The 23,234-nt window shown below is 40.1% G+C and overlaps 1 protein-coding gene across 6 annotated transcripts in view; it reads right to left on the reverse strand.

The window, feature by feature from the left end:
* LOC137372691 (ecotropic viral integration site 5 protein homolog) overlaps positions 1–23,234 on the reverse strand; it is a 308,742-nt gene that overhangs the window by 143,259 nt on the left and 142,249 nt on the right. For all 6 annotated transcript variants that reach the window (XM_068036790.1, XM_068036788.1, XM_068036787.1 and 3 more), the window contains 3 exons: positions 18,395–18,535; positions 7,023–7,181; positions 3,749–3,895 (listed from right to left, as the gene is read on the reverse strand). In XM_068036790.1, the coding sequence (XP_067892891.1) occupies positions 3,749–3,895; positions 7,023–7,181; positions 18,395–18,535 (447 nt within the window). The remainder of the gene's footprint in view (positions 1–3,748; positions 3,896–7,022; positions 7,182–18,394; positions 18,536–23,234) is intronic.

Here is a 23,234-nt window from a genome sequence, read left to right on the forward strand (position 1 = left end):
TGTTGGGGGCTGATAAACTACTCCCACTAGTGTTTTCTGACCCTTGCTATTCCTAATCTTCACCCATACTAATTCTACTTCCTGATTTTCTGAGCCAAGAATCTTTCTCACTCACGTCCTTCTGTCATCCTTTATTATCAAGGCTGCCTGTCCTCTTTTCCATTCTGCCTGTCTTCTCGAAATATTGTGTACCCTGGAATATTTATTTCCCAACCTTGGTCACTTTGTAACCATGTTTCTATAATGGTGATTAGATCTAAACCATTCCGCTCTGTGTGCCGCTCAATGATCTACCTTATTGTGGATGCTCTGCGCATTCAGATAAAGTGACTTCATTTTTAAAAAATTATTCCCTGCTTGGATCTTCCTCCCTAATGCACTACTACTGTTAAACTCTATGTCCCTTCCTATCCTACTCAGCTTGTCCTTACACACATCTATATACATATCGATATTGCCTCAACTTTCATCTTTGGATTTCTGAATCTCCCTTCACCCAAACCCCCCTCCCCCATGTTAGTTTAAAGCCATTTTCCCTAATCTTAACTTATTTGCTGGTGCTCTGTTATGTTTGTACACTCTGTTCTTTCCTGTCACACTCTGGTGACCATCACCCATATCACTACGTATCACTACCTATATCAGACTGGAGGATGGTAGACAATGGTGTTCCCCAAGGGTCAGTGCTAGGACCACTGCTTTTTTTGCTATATATAAATGACTTGGATCTTGGAATACACAGTAGAATTTCAAAATTTGCTGACGAGTGGCAAACAGTGAGGATTATATGAACTGCCTGTAACAGGACATAGATCGGCTAGCAGAATGGGAAGAATGGGCAGATGGAATTTAATACAGACAAGTGTGAGGTGATGTATTTTGGCAGAAGGGATAGGGTCTGTAGGCAATTATAGACTTAATGGCACAGTTCTAAAGAGTGTGCAGGAATAGAGGGACCTAGGGGTGCATGTGCGTCAATATTTGAAGGTGGCAGGACATATTGAGAGTGGTTAGCAAAGCATATGGAATCTTGGGCTTCATAAATAGAGGCATTGAGTACAAAAGCAGGGAAGTTATGCTCAGCCTTTATAAAGCTCTAGTCAGGCCACAACTGGAGTATGGGATCCAGTTCTGGTCACTACACTTCAGGAAGGATATGAGTGTCCTTGAGAAGGTGTAGAGGAGATTTACCAGAATGGTTCAAGGGATGAGGGATTTTAGTTACAAGATTAGGTTGGAGAAGCTGAGCAAAGGATATTGAGGGGAGATTTGATAGAATATTATGACAGGTTTAGATAAGTTAAACAAGATGAAACTGTTCCCATTAACTGATGGTACAAGGCATAGGGGACACAGATTGAAGGTTTTGGGTGAAATATGCAGGGGAATGTGTGGAAGATTTTTTTTTTTTACAAAGTGAGTGGTAATGACTTGGAACTCGCTACCCATGAGGTTGGTGGAAGTGGAGACAATAATTTCAAAAGGAAATTGGATGGGCACTTGAAGGAAATAAACTTGCAGGGCTCCAGGCATCGTGCGGGGGAGCGGGACTAACTGGATTACTCAGCGGAGAGCCAGCATGGACTCAGTGAGCCAAGTGGCCTCCTTCTATGTTGTAAATGACTATAACTCTATGACTACTCAAACTCTCCTCATAGGATCATCCCCTTATCCCAGGAACCAGTCTACTGAACCTTCGTTGCACTCCCTGCTTACGTAGGAAGATCAAAACTGCACACAGTACTCAAAAATCCAGCCTCACAAATGCCCTGTATAATTGCAGCAAGACTTCTTTACCCTTATACTCCAATGCCTTTGTAGCAAAACCTAACATATGATTTGCCTTCCTAATTGATTGCTGTATCTGCATGTTAACTTTGCAATTCATGTACAAGGACACCCAAATCCCTCTAAATGTAAACATTTCCCAGTATCTCACCGTTCAAAAAATATTCTGCTATTTTCCTCTACCAAAGTGGATAACTTCACACTTCACCACATTGTATTCCAGCCATGTCCTTGTCCACTCACCCAACCTGTCTATATGCCTCCTTGCATCCTTTTCACCGCTTACTTTCCCACATAACCTTGTACCTTCAGTAAACATGAATATGTTACACAGTCCCTTCATCTAAGTTATTAACATACATAGATTCACTATGTTATTACATCACACCTCGAATTTATACGTGAACAAAAGGATGTCAATTTATTCAGTAACATTTGGTAGGGAAATACGAGAATACAAATTATGTATGCAGAAAGCAAAGAATTCAGCCAGCTCACGAAATACTGTAACCACTTTGCACAGATAAGGTAACAAGTGATTGTTAATAAGGAAAGTTACATTCTAATCTAATGCAATAGTAATGTTCATTTGATGTTACTGAGGAAGGAGCATTAAAGAAGCACTAATTTTTTGACAGGGTAATCATTTTTACAAAAATAAAAAAGCATTGGAAATAATCATCTGAAAAGATTAAAAGATTCATGTTCTGTGTAGCAACATTGTCAGAGTTGTATTGTGAAAGAACAAATGTGATAGATACAAGTAGAGTATCAGTACAAACATTGAGTTGAGTTGGAAAAGCTCAAAGCAAGCTTTGGAAACAGAATTTCATATTTCTCCGTGGCTATCTGGAACCCTCTAATCTAAGCATTAACTTTAACAGCTTTAAAGCTTAGCTGTCCCTTCCATTTTCCTTCACAATCTACTTTGCTCTTCTCCATTTTTCAGCTATTTATTCATCCTTTGTCTTTCTAATGTCTTTTCACAGCCTGACTTATATGACCTTTACACATCACCCTGCAATTTTTATCTTTCGATTCCCACACAATTATGTGCTTCTGTGTACCCTTAATTATATCTGTCTGAGCAATCCTTACCTGTTCTTCACACCCATTTTTGTTTTGGCAATACTAAAATTCAGCTTGCCTAACTTTCCTCTTTAATTGCTAAATGCTAAACTATTCAACATTTTTGATTTTTAATGCACATTTTCAGCTTTTGCAGTTGTTTTCCTCTTTATGCTTAACAATTTATTCAATTTCTCCCAATTTGGTAAAGAATAATTATGCAAAGTAATGACAATACAGTGTTATACATAATTAGATAAACCACTTTAAACTAATTTCGGTACATAATCACCTACACTAGTTTACCTTGCAGTTTTAAAAAAAATTACTGCTGGGATGTGGGTAAAGCTTGCTGGCTGTTATATTTACTCCACAATCTTGGTTACCCAGAAGTAGTACTGCAGGGTCATCATAATTAGGACACTTCAAGAAGGCATAAACAGTCAGTCAATCATGTAATGAGAGTCTGGAGTCATGTATAGGCCAGACTGGGTAGGGGCGACAAGTTCCTTTCCTTGAGAGACATTAGTGAATCACTTTTTTTCCCGACAATCCAGCACCTTTTATGGTCATTTATTTTCTGGTGCCAGATTTATTGAATTCAACCACAATTTACCACAGTGGGAAGTGAACTCAGATTAATATTTGATTCATGCCATTTTTGCAGATATACTTTTTATAAAGATCTGTTACTATTATGAGCATGACTTTATAAAATAAAACACAAAGCTTAATTATGACGTCTTATCAAGCACCTTCATTCCTTCAGTCTCTACCTCAAATTTATGTTGAACTTGGTAGATAAATTCCACTCAGGACAGTTGGTTGGCTTAAACTCTCTACCCATGATTATTCGATAGATTGTATACACTATATATTTCATGTACTGTACCTTGCAGTCCATCTCAGCCATTTTTCGTTTAGTTTCATTTAATTGAGTGAGTAGTCCTTTATTCTGGGCTGTGAGATATTGCACCTTCTCGTGTAGGCCATTGCACTCCTTCTCTGCTCGACATAGTTGGTTACTGCTGATTTGGTTCTGATAAGTTAACAAAAACAAAACAAAAATTACAACCTCTGCCTTCCAATTCACATCAACAACTTTTCTAATAATTTTTCTTCATTCCCCTTCCTCATGTTTTACAAACAGAGATTTAAATTTACTGAAAAATTTAGATTTCTGAAGGCATTTAAATCCACTTTCCACATAATCCTTCATCTGGGAGAATTACATATTTATAACTGCTGTCAATTTGCACTCTGTTGAAGCCAATGGCCTCGATTTGGTGGCCAGTAGCGAAGGAACGGCACTTGCCGTGCATCTCAAAAAGAAGCTTCCCATCAAGTTTTAGGGGGCTGTAGAGTGCAGGCTTCCTCTTTTTCTGAGGTCCATTTGAATTTGGTGCACTCTACAGGGGATCTTTCTGAACAGGGCAAGCAGCAGGGAAGCTGATCAAGCAATCAGATTGAAGAGTCCTCATAGACCGGAGGAAATAAACAGGAAACATAAATTACATTTAAATCATTGTACAGAAAGCAAAATAAAAATTGGGACATTCAAATTGGATTGAGGGAGAAACTTAAATAGAAATCCACACAAACCGAACATATTTAAATTTTTATTATTCTGCAACAATACTTTGAGGGAATGAGACTCTAAATTTGTAAAATTAATTTTTCATAGCTAGAGGGGTTGTTCAGCAGTTATTATGGCTTACTACACTGTTAAAAACTCAGTTACTCCTGAATGAACAAGGCTTAAGCCTTGTTCATCGGTCTTTAGTGCCATTATAGTGAGTGGTTAGTTCATGATCATAGCTCAACAGTGATTGCTGTGCAGACTCCATTGGCAAAGACTGTAACAGCACACCCTGTAAAGGAGCAGGTTATCTCTGATAGTAACCTCTGGATTTCCATGTTTAAATGCATACATATGAATTTGCTGTCAGTTTTACCCAGAAAAAAACGGTGGGTGCTGACAGCCTCACCATTATTCGAACAGCAAAATCTGGGCCAATGTGAACTGCACTTTACATGACAGACAGAGTTCCATCATCGTCTCTTCAAGCATTACACAAATTCTCCTGTTTTTTTCAAAAAGTTATTTCCTTTCCCCATCCCAATCAAGGTAGTCAGATGTTTTACATGAAGTAATAATTATTGTTGCCATGTCCAAAGGCAAAATAGCAAGTTTAAACCCACTTCCTACCATCTTGCAAAACCTCCACCATTGCATTCATGCAAGATTGCTGATCTGCAAATCTTTGTTTCAATCATTCAAATTGTACATTCAATCCAATAAGAAAGCTCTGCTGGACAAATATAGTGTTTGTGACTTTAATAACACTCAAAAGGACTATTTTAATTAATACTTGCTATTACAATCCTTTTGGTCCTCCGTCCATTTCAAATGTGCCGCACATAGAGCGAATTGAAGTATTGGACCCTACATCAAACAGCATCAGTATCTCAACAAAAGCAAAATACTCTGGATGCTGGAAATCAAACAAAAACACAGTGGCGCAGTGGTTAGCACCGCAGCCTCACAGGTTCAGTTCTGGGTACTGCCTGTGTGGAGTTTGCAAGTTCTCCCTGTGACCGCGTAGGTTTCCGCCGGGTGCTCCGGTTTCCTCCCACAGCCAAAGACTTGCAGGTTGATCGGTAAATTGGCCATTGTAAATTGCCCCTAGTGTAGGTAGGTGGTAGGAAATGGTAGGAGAATGGTGGGGATGTGGTAGGAATATGGGGTTAATGTAGGATTAGTATAAATGGGTGGTTGTTGGTCGGCACAGACTCGGTGGGCTGAAGGGCCTGTTTCAGTGCTGTATCTCTAAATAAATAAAATGCTGGAAATCCTCAGCAGGTCAGGCAGCATCTGTGGAGTAAAAAGCAGAGTTAACATTTCAGGTTGACGACCTTTCATGAGTTCTGAGGATTTCCAGCATTTTCTGTTTTACAGAATAGAATGGTTACAACACAGAAGGCATCCATTCGGCCCATCAAGGCTGTGCCAGCTCTCTGCAAGAGTCATTTAGTTAGTCCTACTCCCCTATCCTTTCCTTGCAGCCCTGCAATTCTTTTCCCCCTTCAGGTGCTTATTCAGTTCCATTTTGAAAGCCATGATTGAATCTGCCTCCACCATCCTTTCAGGCAATGCATTCCAAATCGCAACTTTTTCTTCATGTCACTTTGTTAGCATCAGTATCTCCCTATAACAAAGGTTCAGTTTGAAGTAACTTACCCAAATGCGACTTGATAAACTGAACTACAAATTTTTGGACTGCTCAGCATACTTTGTGCATAAAAGTTTTTTACATCGTGGTGTACATTACATGCTGAATTAATGTTGTTTAATCCAACATAATAAAGAAATGAACAAAGCAAATAAATATTCTAAATTATTCACTTATTCAAACAGGGGTGATTCCTGGACTGTCTGGATAAACTTAGGTCAAATGAGCATCGAATTGCTGAATTATTAGACTGATGCAGGAGCTTTATAAAATTTTGACACATTGCAGAACCTACATTTGCAGTTTATATTGCAAAAAGTACCTTTAGGGTGTTTATGACATGTTCTGCTGCAAAACACTTGCAAATGCAAAGCAGAGTTCAAGTATTTCCTGTAGATCTCAAAGTAAGCAGTACAGAATGTTAACAATGATAAGAGACATATACACGGAGAGATCGGCCAAATGCAACTGCACATTATAGCAGATATATTGCAGCAAAAGCACCTGAAGTGAACATCTACTTCAGCAATTATATCCATCTCAAATCGTCAGGGGAATAGCAATACCCTCTTAAGTTTCACAATGCAATAAGCAGTCTGGTGGCACAGTGAACTGTTGTAGTCATGAGTTGTGGTGTGGAATGATGAAACTTGAGTTCAAACTTAATTTCCTAAATGGCAATTTCTTAGTCTTGGTTAGATAACTAGGGTAAGGACAAATGGGCACAGGAAGAGTAGGAAAAAATGGAAACAAGTCACAGTCTTGCACATCGCACAGCTTGTGAGTTACCTACCAACTCACCTCTCGGCATCTCCCAAGGAAGGAAAATAACAAGATTGGAGATAAAATACAATTACAGAAATAATTCTTATTGAAGTTAAATCTGTATAGCAGAGCCTACTTCATGAAAAAGCCAAGAATGGCAGTTTGTACCTGTGTTTCAAGTTCTAACATCCTTTGTCTAACTTCTTTCAGTTCAGCCTGCGTTTCAGCTCCTCTAAGGCGCACGGTCATCAGTTCGTCCTGCAGCTCGTTTACAGCATTCCTCCGTGGTGAGTCTTTCCACCTGCCAGTAGTTCTAGCCAGATGACGCTGGAAGAAATTTGAAAATTGGAGTAAATTTCCATAATTTGTTTGTGGGCACAGATGCCAATTTAAGCGAAGTTTACAGCATTTTACAACTGAAGTCCTTTTGGTGCATCTTAATCTATCCATTCAGAAAGACCCTAAAGCCCTCCCACCTCCACAAGTCATAGCATACAATTACTTGTTAAATGATTTCAGGCTTTCATCTTTACTCTCTATCCAGGTATTGATCATTCAGTGGGAACATCCGAATATATCAGTGCAAAATATGCATTTTACTAGTTTGAACATATGCCCCATTGTCCTATTCTCATTTTAGTTTAAAGTAATTTTCCAGATTTACAATTTTTGTAAGATTGCCACTCAGTTGCCTCCTTTTAAGACTAAAAGTCCAAGTTTCTCCAATCTTCCCTCACACGCTCTTCTCTGTGGGCTGGCAGGAGTCCAATGACACTGGTGCCTGTAAATTTTTAAATCTGAGATTAATAAATTTTTGCTTTCCGAAGGTATTAAGGGATATGGGGCAAAGACGGATCTGTGGTGTCAGGTCACAGATCAACCATGATCTCACTGAATGGCAGAACAGGTTTGAAGGGCCAAATCGTTTGTTCCTACTCTCGTCACTGCTTGTAGCACTAGAATATTTAATTTGTGATTCTGACCAGAATTAGACACAGTCCTCAAGATGTGGTTAGACCGAAGCATGACATGGACTTCCTCTGACTTGTGTTCTGCTGTTGGAGCTACAAAGTTCAACATTTTATTAGTTTTGTTGAATGTTGCTCTATATTGGTTGGACATACTGAGTACCTAGTCTAAGATGCCCAGGTTTCTCTGAACTTCATCCTCAGTTACATGATGAGATATTAATTTTTAGTGGATGTGTAAAAGACCATTTGAGTGAATAATGGCAGGACAAGTTTTCTTTCCTTGGAGGGTAGGTACAAGATTACCCTGAACAGAAATCAAAAGTTACATCTTTGAATAATTGTTCTTAACCAAATCACTGTATCACAGACAATTTAAATGACTGTTTAAATAGCGATATCCTAAAGTGCCCGTCTGTCCATAATCTTATCTTTGGATTCAGATGAAATTATAGACCAACCAAGCAAACTTAAGTGATTTAGAACAGCACCTTAAATTGAGAACTGCCTTGACATCTATCTCTATCCCATCACTACCTTTCAAACATTTTGAAGTTGGCTCGATAGTTTTAATTGCTGCTTTTTTAGGTTGGTAGCAAATATCATATCATCACAATTTTTCTTAAGAAATCTTTCATAAAAATCAAATATTTACTAGAACATTCACTTCCCAGTGTTACGATTTTATGCATTTATATTTTTCTATTACTTCAATATGTCAAATTGCAGTTCTTTTGAATTAGCACCCATGTGCGATTTACCAGATACATAACCTCAAAACAAAGTACACTTGGGAGCTCAATGTAATGTTTTAGAAAAATATAGAACTAAGTCAACTAATAACGCATGCTAATACTTAAGAATTTATCACCTCTCCCGATGGCTTGGATGATAAAGGCACTAACTGGTGTCATACTAAGCCATTCAGACCAGAATATCCTGGGGTTGGTCAGTTAATCTCAGCTGGGTATAAAGTGAGGTGCTATAGTGGCCTTCAGTGCCCTTGGGCCTGGAAGGGTCAAAAAGCAGCCAGAGATCTGAGTCTTCATTTCCATCCAGTGAACAATAAAGGGGGGGGGGGGGGGGTGTTCAAGAATTGATCTTGGGTTCGAACAGATTTGGGTTTAACTGTCATGTCTTCCATCACTAACTGATCTGTCAACATTCAGCCATACATGCAGAATGGTCACTTAGACAAGGTACCTGGCAAGCCATATCCTAGGCCCCTTCAGGAAAGGGAAAAATTTGCAAAAAAAAGATTTTTGACTTCATTCTTCTTCATTCCAAGTAGTGCATGTTTCCAACATTTCACCAGGTTAAATCTCAATGGTTATGTAAACTGTAAAATATTTGAATTAATTTACTAAATCTTAACACATGTAAAAGCTACAGTATTTTAGTGCAAAGAGCAACTTAGGATGCATTGTGCACTATAGAAAATGTTAACGCATGTATAACTTACTAGGAACAAGTCTAACTGGAAATTGCCAATTTACCAGATTATCTCACACGAGAAAGCTCAACAGTGGTAATTTATCTACCATGGATTGTACTTGAATCTAGTGAAACTTCCCAAATATTTACATGCTACAACAGCCATCTTAATTTGGTTTCATTTTAACTACCGAAGAGTTTATTTGTACTTTTTCTGACAATTCTCAATCATGCTGGGGTGAAATTCCACAGATGCCAGCATTTCACAGTAGTTATCATTCCTCATGTGAGTCTAGAGAGTAAATATAAACAGGACATTCAACCAGTAGCACGGGTGGGGGCAGGGGGCATCAGGAGCACAATCCTTCCCTCATTTATATCCATAAATGCAAATTATCCAGAAGTTATTGGATAATGGTGACAACAGGATAAATAGCCCCGCTCCAACCCATCCAGCAAGAAGCGAGTGAAGTCAGAGATCAAGGAATGCTGGAGTTCAGTTTCTTGTGCCTGAGAGTTCCTGAAGAGGTGTCCCCCAGCATCTTCACCTGAACAATACAAGATATTCCACATGCATCTCAGGCTGTAATCAATTGGCTCTGCCAGAGCAATTACTTCAAGTGGAGCTGAAATACTTTCAAGATCCACAGATGCTGCTGCCCAGCTGAAGGATAATAATGGCAACCATTTTGCAAACTTTGATAGCAGGAACCACACTGGAGTCCTTCAGATAGTCTCTGCAGAAGTGGGTGGGCAGAAGGGGAAAGAGAAGTTCTCCCTAATCTGCATGTGATGTGTCAGCATTAACTGACATCAAAACTAGAGCTGGGCCCAAGGTATTTGCTTCAGGCAGTGCCAAAGACAGTAATAACATTACTTAAGCACCAATTACAAATTTTCAAAAGCTGTAGCAAATGCTTTCCAAATTGCCCACTACTGCACGATAGAAGTATTATAAAAATACAGAAATTGTACATATTCAATCACTATTTGTGGTATCAGCTATGTAGCATTTTGTCTGTTATCCCTTAAACACCAAACATCACCATATTTTTTCCCCCTACGAATACAACAAATCATGTATCCGATAGACAAAAATCAAAGCTTAGGGGCCAAATTGTATAATGGATATAAAAATTAGTTTATTTTCAATTTTGGGTACTTGATAATTAAGTTTACATTTACTATAATGTACAGCAGTATTAAATCCTCAGTTAACCAAGCAGTATCCTTGCTGCCACCTACTGAATCAAAAATGTAATACCATTGAAGATGTGAACTGGTGAACTCTTCAACTTTCATTTTCAAACATAAAGTACCTGATTGAAACGATAACTACCACAGGCCCAGATATAGTCCCACATTATTCTTACTGGGAACTTCAGAAATCTCAAGTTCGCATCCAGGCAGAGCATCACAAAATGAGTTGATTTCTTCTGAGAGTAAAGGAAACTGTACACATTTACACTCATTTCACTCTCATTATGTTTGTCCTTGGGTCATAGGTAGCACTGGCAAGGTAGTATTTATTGCCCATCATTACTTTCCCAGTGAGTATTAAGAGTCACTCATGTTAAAGTGGGACTGGACATGCGTGTATGCTAGAACAGGAAGGGGTGGCAGGTCCCTTCTGTGAAGGGCATTAGTGAGCCAGTTGAGTTTTATGATGAAAAGGCAGCTGTTGCTGTCATCTTTTCTGGTGATAGCCTACAAATTCATCCCAAAACCTGTAAGGCCTTACATTAAGGAGTGCCTTCAGCCTTTAAGCTGTTCGGGGTGTTTTCTAAATTATTTATGAATAGTCAACTTCAAGGCATTTAATAATAAAGGGCTCATACAGTATTCCAACTGTTTCTTGTTTCTGTCCATATTGTAATTGGCAAAATCCTAACACAGTTCTCAAAGGGATAAGTTTAAAATGATTCAGTTCTTCACCAATGTATACTTTGCAAACATTCCATTCAGTTGCCAAGAGCTTTCCAGTGTCTTAAAATTAATATTAACTGCCTTGATGGCACAGATCCCAAGATGGGAACTGTGGTGGCAGTTGTGAAATTGAAATCCATGTTTCTGTTTACAAGAAAGTTCTTTTTCGCCACTGAATTTTACACATGCTTGCTTTTTTTTGCCAGCTGTCCACATTCAGGATGTTTTCTTACCCCTCTGCCTCCTGTTTCAACATTACCCCCACCCCGCCCCCAACCCTTGGTTCTGTTATACCTGCTGCTCCACTCTATACTTGGGTCAATCTATATATAAAGGATCTTATAAAACTGCCTTTCTGTTTCCGTTCTGATAAAGCATCCCTACTGATAGACTTCCAATGTATTTTCAGTATTTACAGTCTTTTTTTTCTTTGATACTTGAACGTCATTTTAAAATTTAGAAATGCTGCACCTAAATTGGCAGAGTGGGACAGGATTGAAATTTGCCTGCAAATGTCAGCTAACTCACTGGATTACCGTCACCTTAACTGGACTGATAAGTGGCAAGTTACATTCGTGCCACACAAGAGCCAGGCAATGATCATCTCCAGCAAGAGAATAGCCAACCATCTCCCCTGGACAGTCAATGGCATTACCATGGCTGAATCCCCCACAGCATCCTGGGAGTTACCATTGACCAGAAACTGAACTGGGTCAGCCATATAAGTACTGTGGCATCAAGGGTATGTCAGAGGCTGGAAATTATGCGGTGAGTAACACACTTTCTGACTCCTAAAGCCTGTCCACCATCTACAAGGCACAAGTGAGGATTATGATGGGATACTCTCCACTTGCCTGGATGGGTGCAGCTCCAACACTCAAGAAGCTCAACACCATCCAGGACAAAGCAGCCTGCTTGAATGGAACCTCATCCACCACCTTCAACATATTTTGCCTCCCCCACCAACACAGTGGTAGCACTGTGCATCATCTACAAGATGTACTGAAGCAACTCACCAAGCCTCCTTTGACAGCACCTTCCAAATCCGCGACCTCTACCATCTAGAAGGACAAGAGCAGCAGATGCATGGGAACACCACCACCTGCAAGTTCCCGTCCAAGCCACATACCATCCAGACTTGGAAATATATTGCCGTTCATTCATTGTCACTGGGTCAAAATCCTGGAACTCCCTTCCGACCAGCACTGTGGGTGCACTGACACCACATGAACTGCAGCAGTTCCAGAAGGCGGCCCACCACCACCTTCTCAAGGGCAAATAGGGATGGGCAACAGCAACGCCCACATCCCGTGAAAGAATACCAAAAAATCATTTTTGCCTAAACTACAACAGCAAAATTTCAAATGTACTTAATTGGCTGTGAAGCTCTTTGGGATGACCCGAGGATGTGAAATTCTATGTAAATTCTTTCCTTTTTTTTCTTTATGTTATTAATTTCCCCATGCTTCTGCTTGACAGTAGCATTCATTATTACAGTTTCTTTCAAAGAATCTAACAATCTCCCTTTAATGTTCAACAGCACTACCATCACTGAATTCCCCACGATCAACACCCTGGGGGTTACCATTGACCAGAAATTGAACTGGAGAAGCCACATAACCACAGTGGCTACAAGCGCAGTTCAGAGGCTGGGAATTCTGCAGTGAGTAACTCACCTCCTGACACCCCAAAGCCTGTCCACCATCTACAAGGCACAAGTGAGGATTGCGATTGAATACTCTCCAGTTGTCTAGCTGAGTGTAGCTCCAACAACATTCAGGAATCTAGACACCATCCAGGACAAAGCAGCCTGCTTGACTGGGCACCCCCCCATCCACCACCTGAAACACTCACTCCCTCCACCAGCAGTGCACAGTGGCAGCAGCGTGTACTATACACAAGATGCACTGCAGCAACTCACCCCACCTCCTCCGAAAGCACCTTCCAAACCTGTGACCTCTTCCTTCGAGAAAAACAAGGGCAGCAGATGTGTGGGAACACCATTTGCCAGTTCCCCTCCAAGGCACACACCATCCTGACTTGGAAATATATCGCTGTTCCTTCACTGTCGCTGGATCAAAATCCTCGAACTCCCTACCTAGCAGCACTGTGGGTGTACCCGCACCAGATGGACTGCAGAAGTTGAAGGCAGCAGCTCACCTTCTCGAGCAATTACGGATGGGCAACAATGGCCTTGCCAGCGATGCCCACATTCCACGAAACAAGTAAAAAGTTGGAAGGCTAGAATGTTTTGGTCATCAACAGTGCTAGTCAGGCAATGGCAGTTTATCCCTACTCTTGGAACAGAACACTTCACTTCTATTTGTACTCCATCCAACAATCTGCAGAGAACCAATGACTCATCCTAGGAATATGTGAGTCAGAGGTACAGGCATCTTTCAGAATAGTTCTTCAAACAAGATGGTGCTTGTCCCCTTCAGCTTTTTTCAGTCTATCCTAATACAATGAACACTTCTTACTAAGCTACTGTTACAAATTCTACTTATTATTTTAATTTAGCAATCTTGTCCATGTAATGAAATTCAGTAAATCTAAAAGCGTCGTGCAGTCAGCACAGACCCTGGACTTAAAATTTATTCTCCAGTTTCAAACATAGTACTGTCTGTAAATTAAGTTCTGGATCAGTTTCATCCATGGTCTGTACTTCACACCAAATCCACAAGTCTCCCTTTGAATATGCAATTTACTACTTCATTTTTAAAATGTCCAAAATCTGCAATAAAATGTTCAAATTTTAAGTACATAACGATGCTACTGTCAGTGTCCAGTATCTTCAAAGTAAAATGTAACTTAGGGATGCGTAACAGTTTAATTTTAAAAAATGGTGTAGTGACCCAAGCAATAAAATCGTATGGCACTTTATATAATTCCACAAGAGGGTGCAGTTATTTTCAGTTCAGGACAATGACGCATGCACTGCATAACTACTGGACCTCACCTACTGAGGAAGTTAAATAAAACACGAGTATGTGTCTCTGGTTAAATTGCAAGCCAACTATTTTAATTTTATTGCAACAGGTCACGATTACTTTGAATAATAATTTTCTAACTCAAAAATAGATGTTCAGTACTTATTTTAGAAGAGATTCATGAAGCCAGCATGTATGATTAATGAACATCCAGAATAACTTGCCTTGTTCTTATAATCTTTATCATTCAGCCAAAAAACCATCTGATATATGAATTTTTTTTTTACATTATAGAAAAAATTATGTAAAGTTTAACATTAACAAAATATAAACCAAGAAGTTCTAATACACTTTAGTGTACCCTCAAAACTTCTTCAATCACATTATGTTTAATTAACACTGTATAGTGGAAGAGAAATACATCTCAAATATTGTTTTAATGGACAGGCAGGGGAAGGTTGCTTTATCTAAAATTTTGGATAACATTGGAAGTATTTACCCAGACATTGAGTTTATTATTTTTCTCAGTAAACCATTCAATCATTAATGATGTGTCCAAACTACAGTTGACGGGCCATATGTGACCTATGAACTTTGGCAACCTGAGCAACGAGCTTGGCAAATTGTATAAATTGCTCTGTTCCATTTGCGCTTACGTTTCTTACATACTGATTTTCCTTAAATGAAATTTCTGGTCCCAGAGCTTCAGAAAATTATATTTCTAATACTGCTGGTTTATTGGTTAATGGATGTTGAATGAATATGCCAAGATCTTTCAGTGTCCATGTTTAGAATGTATGAAAATTAATGGGAAGACTGATGTGATCCAGCTGGTTCCAGGATACATAATTGCTTCTAGAGAGAAAAAACACTGGACGCCAGATTCATGAGATTTATGTAAAAGCGTCAGTGGAGTTTGGGGTAAAAGCTATGAATTTTAGCTGCAAAATGGTACTTTCGCTTTCAAGTGACATTATAGTAGATCAACTCCCATAAAGAACTGAAGCTGCTGGAAATACTCAGCAGGTCCAGCAGCATCTGTGGAGAGAGAAACAAACTTAACGTTTCAGGCCTGTGAGCTTTCATTTGTTTCTTTCTCCACAGATGCTGCCAGACCTGAATATTTCCAGCATTTCTGTTTTTATTTCAGATTTTCAGGATCCACAGTATTTTGCTTTAGTACCATAAATAAATAATTGGTCTACAGAACATCCACCATGTGGCAGCTGCTGGGATGAAGCTTTGTTTAATCTGACTATCCCTTTAAACCCACTGTTCAAATGCTCACTGCAGGGAAGTTCTGAGAGATACACCTCGAGATTTATTACAGGTTGATTACTGACAGAACTTTCTACAAATAGGTAGCTCTAGATCTTGGGCACGCACCAGATATCAACTTAAGAAAAGCCAGCGGGAAATGACCATCGTTCTTTTTGTTATTTTTAAAAAATATACTTTTGATACTTCGCAGCCTGACATCTGAAGTGCGACAGTCAACAAAAACACAAGATTATCACATATAATTTTATTAAAACTTGCATTAGTGATAGCATATTGGAGCCTCACTGTGGTACACTATGAAGTACTGGAATATAGATTCACACATGTAACCTCCACATGATTTTGATCTCAGCCGTGCTACTGGGGGCAGTACCTAGCAGAAACCAGGTAATTTCTCAGATGAAAAATTGAAAGATGCATCGATTGAGTTGTGCCTGTGCGCCTCCTAGTGGCTAACTCTAAAACAGCACAGTTTATTTTTTATTTATTCATGGGTTATGGGTGTTGCTGACAAGGCCAACATTTACTGCCTATCCCTAATTGCCATCAGAAGGTAGTGGTGAACCACTTCTTGAACTGGGCAGTCTATGTGGTGTAGGTATATCCACAGCACTGTGAGGGAGGGAGTTCTAGGATTTTAACCCAGCAGCTGTGAAGGAACGGAGCTTCCTGACTTGGATTTCCTTCGCCTGTCATTTTAATTCTCCACCTTGCTCAAACTCTGACCTGTCATTGTCCTACTGTAGTGTTCCAATGAAGCTCAACACAAGCTTGAGGAACAGCACCTCATCTTTCGACTGGGCATTTTACAGCCTTCTCGACTCAATATTGAGTTCAATAATTTTAGATCATAACCTCTGCCCCTATTTTCTTCATTTTTCTTTTCTGGGTTGTTTTTTTTCTTTTCTTCTCATTTCTTATTTCCTTTTCTTTGCTTTCGAATGGCAACTCACCCGCTCTGTTTCTTTACTTGTCCCACTACCATTCCCTTTGGCCTTGCAACAGGAAAGTTTTTGTCATTTAATCGGTCCTGCCCTCCACCCGATCAGACTGCCCATTTTGTTCTTTTCCCCAGCTTCCCTTGCTCAAAACCTACCTTTCTAACTTTTCCCAGTTCTGATGAAAGGTCACTGATGTGGAACATTAACGCTGTTCTTCTCTCCACAGATGCTGAGAGTCCTAAATATTTCTATCATTGTTTTTATTTCAGATTTCCAGCATCTGCAGTATTTTGCTTTTGTATCCATGTTGTCACCTCCCAAATGCATGTCCATCTTTCCCACAACTCCACACTTGAATCCCTTCAATCAAGTTTCTGTCCCTGCCACAGTACTAAGACAAACTTGATCAAAGCTAAAAACAACATTTTCACTTAGGATGATCTAGATGCACTATTTCTCCTCAACATTCTCAACCTTTCTGCAGTCTTTGACAGAGTCAACTACACCATTCTCAAGTGCCTTTACACTGCTGTCCAACTCTGCGTGACTGCCCTTGCTTGGTTCCACTCTTATCTATCAAATCATAGCCAAAGGATCAACAGAAATATCTCTGTCACCTCCAGACTTGACTATTCTATTGTTCTCCTGCCTTCAATCCCCATGCTCCATAAATTGAAGTTCAAGCATAACTCTGCTGCCTGCATCCGATTATGCACCAAGTCACCCAACCACCACATTTGCTGACCTACATTGGGTCCTTATCTCCCAATCCTCAAATCTTAAACTCATCCTCATAATTAATCCCTTCATGGCCTCATCTTTCCCATCTCTGTAGTCTCTGCCAATTCTACAACCCTCAATGAGCTGTGGATTCCTTAATTCTGGCTTCTTGTGAATTCACTTCTCCTTTCACCTCACCGTTAATGGTTGTGCCTTCACTGTTTAGATCTTATGCTATGGAATTCCCTCCCTAAATCTCGTCACCTTTCGACTTCCTCTACTCACTAAAACCTCTTTAACCAAACTTTTAGTCACCCCCTCCTAACATTTTGCTTGCCTCAGCATCAATTTTTGTCTGATTATGTCTCTCTGATGTGCCTTAGGACATTTTTCTACAATAAAGGTGCTATATAAATGCAAGTTGCAGCAGTATAGTTTTAAAAACCTGAAATAATTAACCAATAAATATCATAATCCACCAAATCTCTGCTCACATTAAATTAGATGATGACAGGAGTGTTATACCATATTCTGCTAAAATGGAATAAAAACAGAAAGTGCTGGAAAAACTCAGCAGGTCTAGCAGCATCTGTGGAGAGAGCAGTGTTTACGTTTCAAGTCTGTGACCTTGCATCAGAACTCACAAAAATGAGAAAATATAGATTTATTAAATATTTCTGGGTTCCCTTTTTATTTTACCCACTAATCTATTCTTAAGGACTAGCTTATTTCCTTTTTCAGCTCGCCCCTCTATTGTATTCAGCTTCTTTTCTACTCAATCATGAACCTTACATTTATTATAAGCTTCCATTTTCTGTTTCATTTTACACTCTGTATCTTCCATCATCTTGGGAGCACTAGCTTTGGATGACCTTCCTTTCCCCTTTGTGGGATAGAAGGAGCAGGCATGAATGCAAAGGTATAAGTGATGGTAGCTGTAGGTTGAAATTTATGAAACATCACCTTCAAAGAACCGGAGGAAACAAAATTTTCCTTCCCCAATTGGAGGTGAAATGCAGGGCATACTGCTAGTCTCTTTTTTAAAAAAATCCGTCCTGTCTACCAAGACAGCAAATTAATTTGATGTCAATGTTATCTGACACTACAAAGCACAACTTGCAGCACATGATGATTTTGTTCTCTATTGCAAGATGAAGTAATTTGATAAATAAACCAACTGCAGATCGAAATAAAGATTTTGCGTAACGTCATATGTCATTGCAGAGTCCCGTAAACCATTTTATAGAACGAGTCACAAATACTGGGAATAATGCAACAAAACAAAATCCTATAGTCACCTTTGTGAACGTTTGCAAAATTACAACATGGCTCCATCTTACCTGCCAATGATCTTCCAAATCTTTAACTTGCTGCCGAAGTTCTTTCAGACCCATTAGAGCTTCTGCTTCTCTCAGTTTCGCCCCTATAAGCTCGTCTTGCAACCTGGCCACATTATTCTCGTCAGGTAAAGAAGCATTTCTCTGTTGTTAGAAGTAGTTCAAAGGAACAATTTTCAGTATCATGTCAGAATTTAGAATTGCACTGTGTCAGAAGCCTATAGATGCGGAATTCACTAAAAAATATATATATATTTAGTCTAAAGGTAAAGAGTTAGGGCAAATATTTGAACTGAAAAGTTAAATATCACGTGGCTAACAAAATTACAGCAGGCTTCATAGCCTGATCTATGTTCTAGTGATCATGTCACAAGCATACAGCAGAAAACTGGTACTAACTGGCACTCTCAAAGAAGCTGAAGGTTGCCAGACTGCTACTATGGGAGATGAAAAATTTCAACTGGGAGCATTAGGAGCGCTTTTCTGAGGTGATGATTAAGGCACAATGTTGGAGCAGAACAGAGATATTTTGTTATCTATCTGTGCTATACCTACCCTGGGATACTTCATGATGAAATTCAAATATACAAGACTAATGCGCAGAACACCCAACCCAATTATCCTTCACTCTTGTTGGGGGATGACCATCTTGTGCTTAGCTGTTCACTGCAAATCACAGTTGAGATCAAGCGCACAGCAGTGTGCTTTCAAATCCATCTTTTACTACACACATTGCAGTACCAATTATTCTTCCCTCAAAAGGGTTTGGAAGCACATGCAAGAAATACTAGCTTACTAAAACTTAAACCAGGCTTGTTGAAGCCATATATTGCTATTCAATACACAGTGCTGTCAAGATACAATAAATCTTTATTACATGGTTGGCAAGATAGATTCTATAGCTCTGCTAGTCAATTTTCCCTTCAGTCCCTTTTTTCCCCTCAATGGATTTTCAGTTTTAAAATTAAATTTAAGAAGAAGAAATCTGGATTACAATTTTACAATTACAAAAGAAATTATTCCTTTCTGATTACATTTGTTTTATTTAGATGATTCATCTTGTGTTTCCTCAGTGTTCTGCTTTTGATGTCAGCTACGGCTCAGTTGGTAGCACTCTCACCTCTGAGTCACACTCCAGAGACTGGAGCATAAAAATCTAGCTGACACTCCAGTGCAGTATTGAGGGGCTGCTGCACTGTTAGAGGTGCCGCCTTTTGGATGAGACCTTAAACCATCTGCTCTCTAAGGTGGGACATAAAAGATCCCATGCTATTATTACGAAGAACAGCAAGAGAGTTACCTCCTGCCTCTTGGCCAACATTTATTCCTCAATTGACATCACTTTTAAAAAATCTGCTCATTATCACATTGCTATTTGTGGGAGGTTGCTGTGTACAAATTGTGTCCCATGGTTCCTATAGTACAACAGTACACTTCAAAAGTACTTCATTGGTTGTAAAGCACTTTTAGATGTCCTGAGGTCATGAAAGACACTATATAATAGTGTGGGAAAGTGGCGTTGAGGTGGATAATCAGCCATGATCTAACTGAATGGCAGAGCAGGCTTGACAGGCTGAATGGCCTACTTCTGCACCCTATCTTCCTTCCTATGTAAAAGGACAGTTTAACACTTTCCTCATCAACTGCACTTTCTTTAGGATAGTAACCAGTTAACCAGTATTCAGTTCTGAGTACCGATTGGAAGGAGGGTTCCTCTGTAGAGTGCAGTGACAGTCATGATCGGAATACATCATGGGTGACTCAGCTATGCAGGGAGGGAGGAAAAAGGACAAGAGAGCAATAGTAGTAGGGGATTCTATGGTTAGAGGAACAGATAGGCATTTTGTGGTCGCAGACATGATTCCAGGATGGTATGTTGCCTCCCTGGAGCAAGGGTCATGGATATCACCGAGCAGCTACAGAACATTCTGGAGGGCGAGGGTGCACAGCCGGAGGTCGTGGTCCACATTGGTACCAACGATATAACAAGTAAGAGGGATAGGGTCCTGCAGGCTGAGTTTAGGGAGTTAGGAAAGAGATTAACAAGCAGGACCACAAGGGTAGTAATCTCAGGATTACTCCCAAGGCCATGTGCTAGTGAGTATAGTAATAGGAAAATACACCAGATGAATGTGTGGCTGGAAAGATGGTGCAGGAGGGAGGGCTTCAGATTTCTGGGGCATTGGGACCAGTTCTGGGGAAGGTGAGACCTGTACAAGCTGGGCGGTCTGCACCTGAACAGGACTGGGACAAATATCCTTTGCAGTAAGGTTTGCTAGTGCTATTGGGGATGGTTTAAACTAGCTTGGCTGGGGAACCTGAGCGCAGTCTTAAGATAGGACAATTTCAGGGCAGGGAACAGGATGCAGAAAATTAGCGAGTGACTCTGAAAGGCAGAAGAAGCAAAGGTTAAAAAGTGTGCAACACAAGAATTTGGCTGTGTTAAAGGGTATTTATTTAAATGCAAGGAGTATAGTAAATAAAGCCGATGAGTTGAGGGCACAAATAGACATGGCAACATGATATTGTTGCTAGACCTGAAACTTGGCGTAAAGAGCGGCAAGAATGGCTGCTCAACATCCCTGGATATAGAGTTTTCAGGCGTGATAGAGAGGGAGATTAAAAAAAAGGAGGGGGTGTAGCATTATTAGTTAAGGAATCAATAACAGCTTTGAGGTGGGATGATATATTAAATGAAAGATTAAATGAGGCCATATGTTTGGAGCTCATAAATAAAAAGGGGACAGCTACATTACTGGGAGTGTACTACAGACCCCCAAATAGTGAGAGGGAGATTGAACAACAAATATGTAGTAGATTTTGGAGTGCAAAAACTTTAGGACAATAATAGTTGGGGATTTTAACCATCCAATATCGACTGGGTTACAAACAGTGTGAAGGGGAGGAAGGACAAAATTCTTGAACTCTGTTCAAAAGAACTTTTTTAGCCAGCACATAACAAGCCCAACGAGAAGGGGCGCAATTCTAGATTTAGTCTTCGGTAATGAAGCTGGGAAAGAGGATGAATTAACAATGGGTGACCATTTTGGAGATAGTGACCATAATACAGATAGTTTTAGCATAATCATGGAAAAGGACAAAGATAAAACAGAGCAAAGGTTCTAAATTGGGGGAAGACAAATTTTATGAAACTGAGGAAAGTGGACTGGATACAGCTTTCTGAAGGAAAATCAGTGGCAAACCAGTGGGAGGCATTCCAGAGCGAGATACTACAGGCACAGTGTAGGCATGTCCCCACAAAGATTAAGGGTGGTACTGCCAAATCTAGAGCCCCCTGGTTATCTAAAAGCTTACAGGGTAAGTTAAAGCAAAAAAAGAAAGCTTAGGACGATCACATATCTTAATACTTTAGAAAGCCTAGAGGAGTATAGAAAGTGCAGGGGTGTAGTAAAAAAAGGAAATTAGAAAAGCAAAGAGAGGACAAGAAAAATTTGCAGGTAAAATCAAGGAAAACCCTAAGTTGTTTTATCAGTACATTAAGATTTAGATTTTTTAGATTTAGAGATACAGCACTGAAACAGGCCCTTCGGCCCACCGAGTCTGTGCCGACCATTAACCACCCATTTCTACGAATCCTACACTAATCCCATATTCCTACCACATCCTCACCTGTCCCTATATTCCCTTACCACCTACCTATGCTAGTGACAATTTATAATGGCCAATTCACCTATCAACCTAAAAGTCTTTTGGCTGTGGGAGGAAACCGGAGCACCCGGAGGAAACCCACGCAGACACAGGGAGAACTTGTAAACTCCACACAGGCAGTACCCAGAATTGAACCCGGGTCGCTGGAGCTGTGAGGCTGCGGTGCTAACCACTGCGCCGCCCAAGAGCAAGAAGATAACTAAGGAAAGGGTAGGGCCTATCAGAGATGTACAGGGGAACTTATGCATGGATGCGGAAGATGTGGGCAGGGTTCTTCATGAGTTTTTTGTCTCTGTCTTCACAAAGGAGAGGGTAGATGCAGACATTGCAGTTAAAGAGGAGTGTGAAATATTAGTTATGATAACCATAATGAGAGAGTAAGTGCTTGAGGGTCTGGCATCCCTGAAAAGTGGATATATCACCAGGATCGGATGGGTTGCATCCCTGGTTGTTAAAGGAAGCCAGAGAGAAAATAGCGGAGGATCATTTCCAAATCCTCACTAAATACAGGCGAGGTACCAGATGATTGGAGGTCTGTGAACACTGTACCATAGTTTACAAAGGGTGCAAGGGATAAGCCAGGTAATTATAGGCCAGTCAGTCTGACCTCAATGGCGGGTAAATTGTTAGAAGGCGGTGGAAGGCAGTGCCGTAGTGGTATTGTCACTGGACTAGTAACCCAAAGACCCAGGGTATTGCTCTGGGGACATGGGTTCAAATCCCACCACAGTAGAAGGTGGAATTTGAATTCAATTAATAAATCTGGAATTAAAAAGCTAGTCTCATGATGGCCATTGTCGATTGTTATAAAAACCCATCTGGTTCACTAATGTCCTTTAGGGAAGGATATCTGCTGGCCTTACCTGGTCTGGCCTACATGTGACTCCAGACCCACAGCAATGTGGTTGACTCTTACATGCCCTCTGAAATGGCCTAGCAAACCACTCAGTTAGGGCAATTAGGGATGGGCAATAAATGCTGGCCTGGCCAGCGACGCCCACATCCCATGAATGAATAAAAAAAAAGAATCTATTCTGAGGAACAGGATAAACTGTCACTTAGAAAGGCATGTATTAATCAGGGATAGTCAGCATGGATTTGTTAAGGGAAGGTCATGTCTTACTAACATGATTGAGTTTCTTGAGGAAGTGACAAGGAGGATTGATGAGGGTAG

The sequence above is a fragment of the Heterodontus francisci genome, chromosome 8 (genome assembly GCF_036365525.1).
Source record: "Heterodontus francisci isolate sHetFra1 chromosome 8, sHetFra1.hap1, whole genome shotgun sequence".
Taxonomy (NCBI): domain Eukaryota; kingdom Metazoa; phylum Chordata; class Chondrichthyes; order Heterodontiformes; family Heterodontidae; genus Heterodontus; species Heterodontus francisci.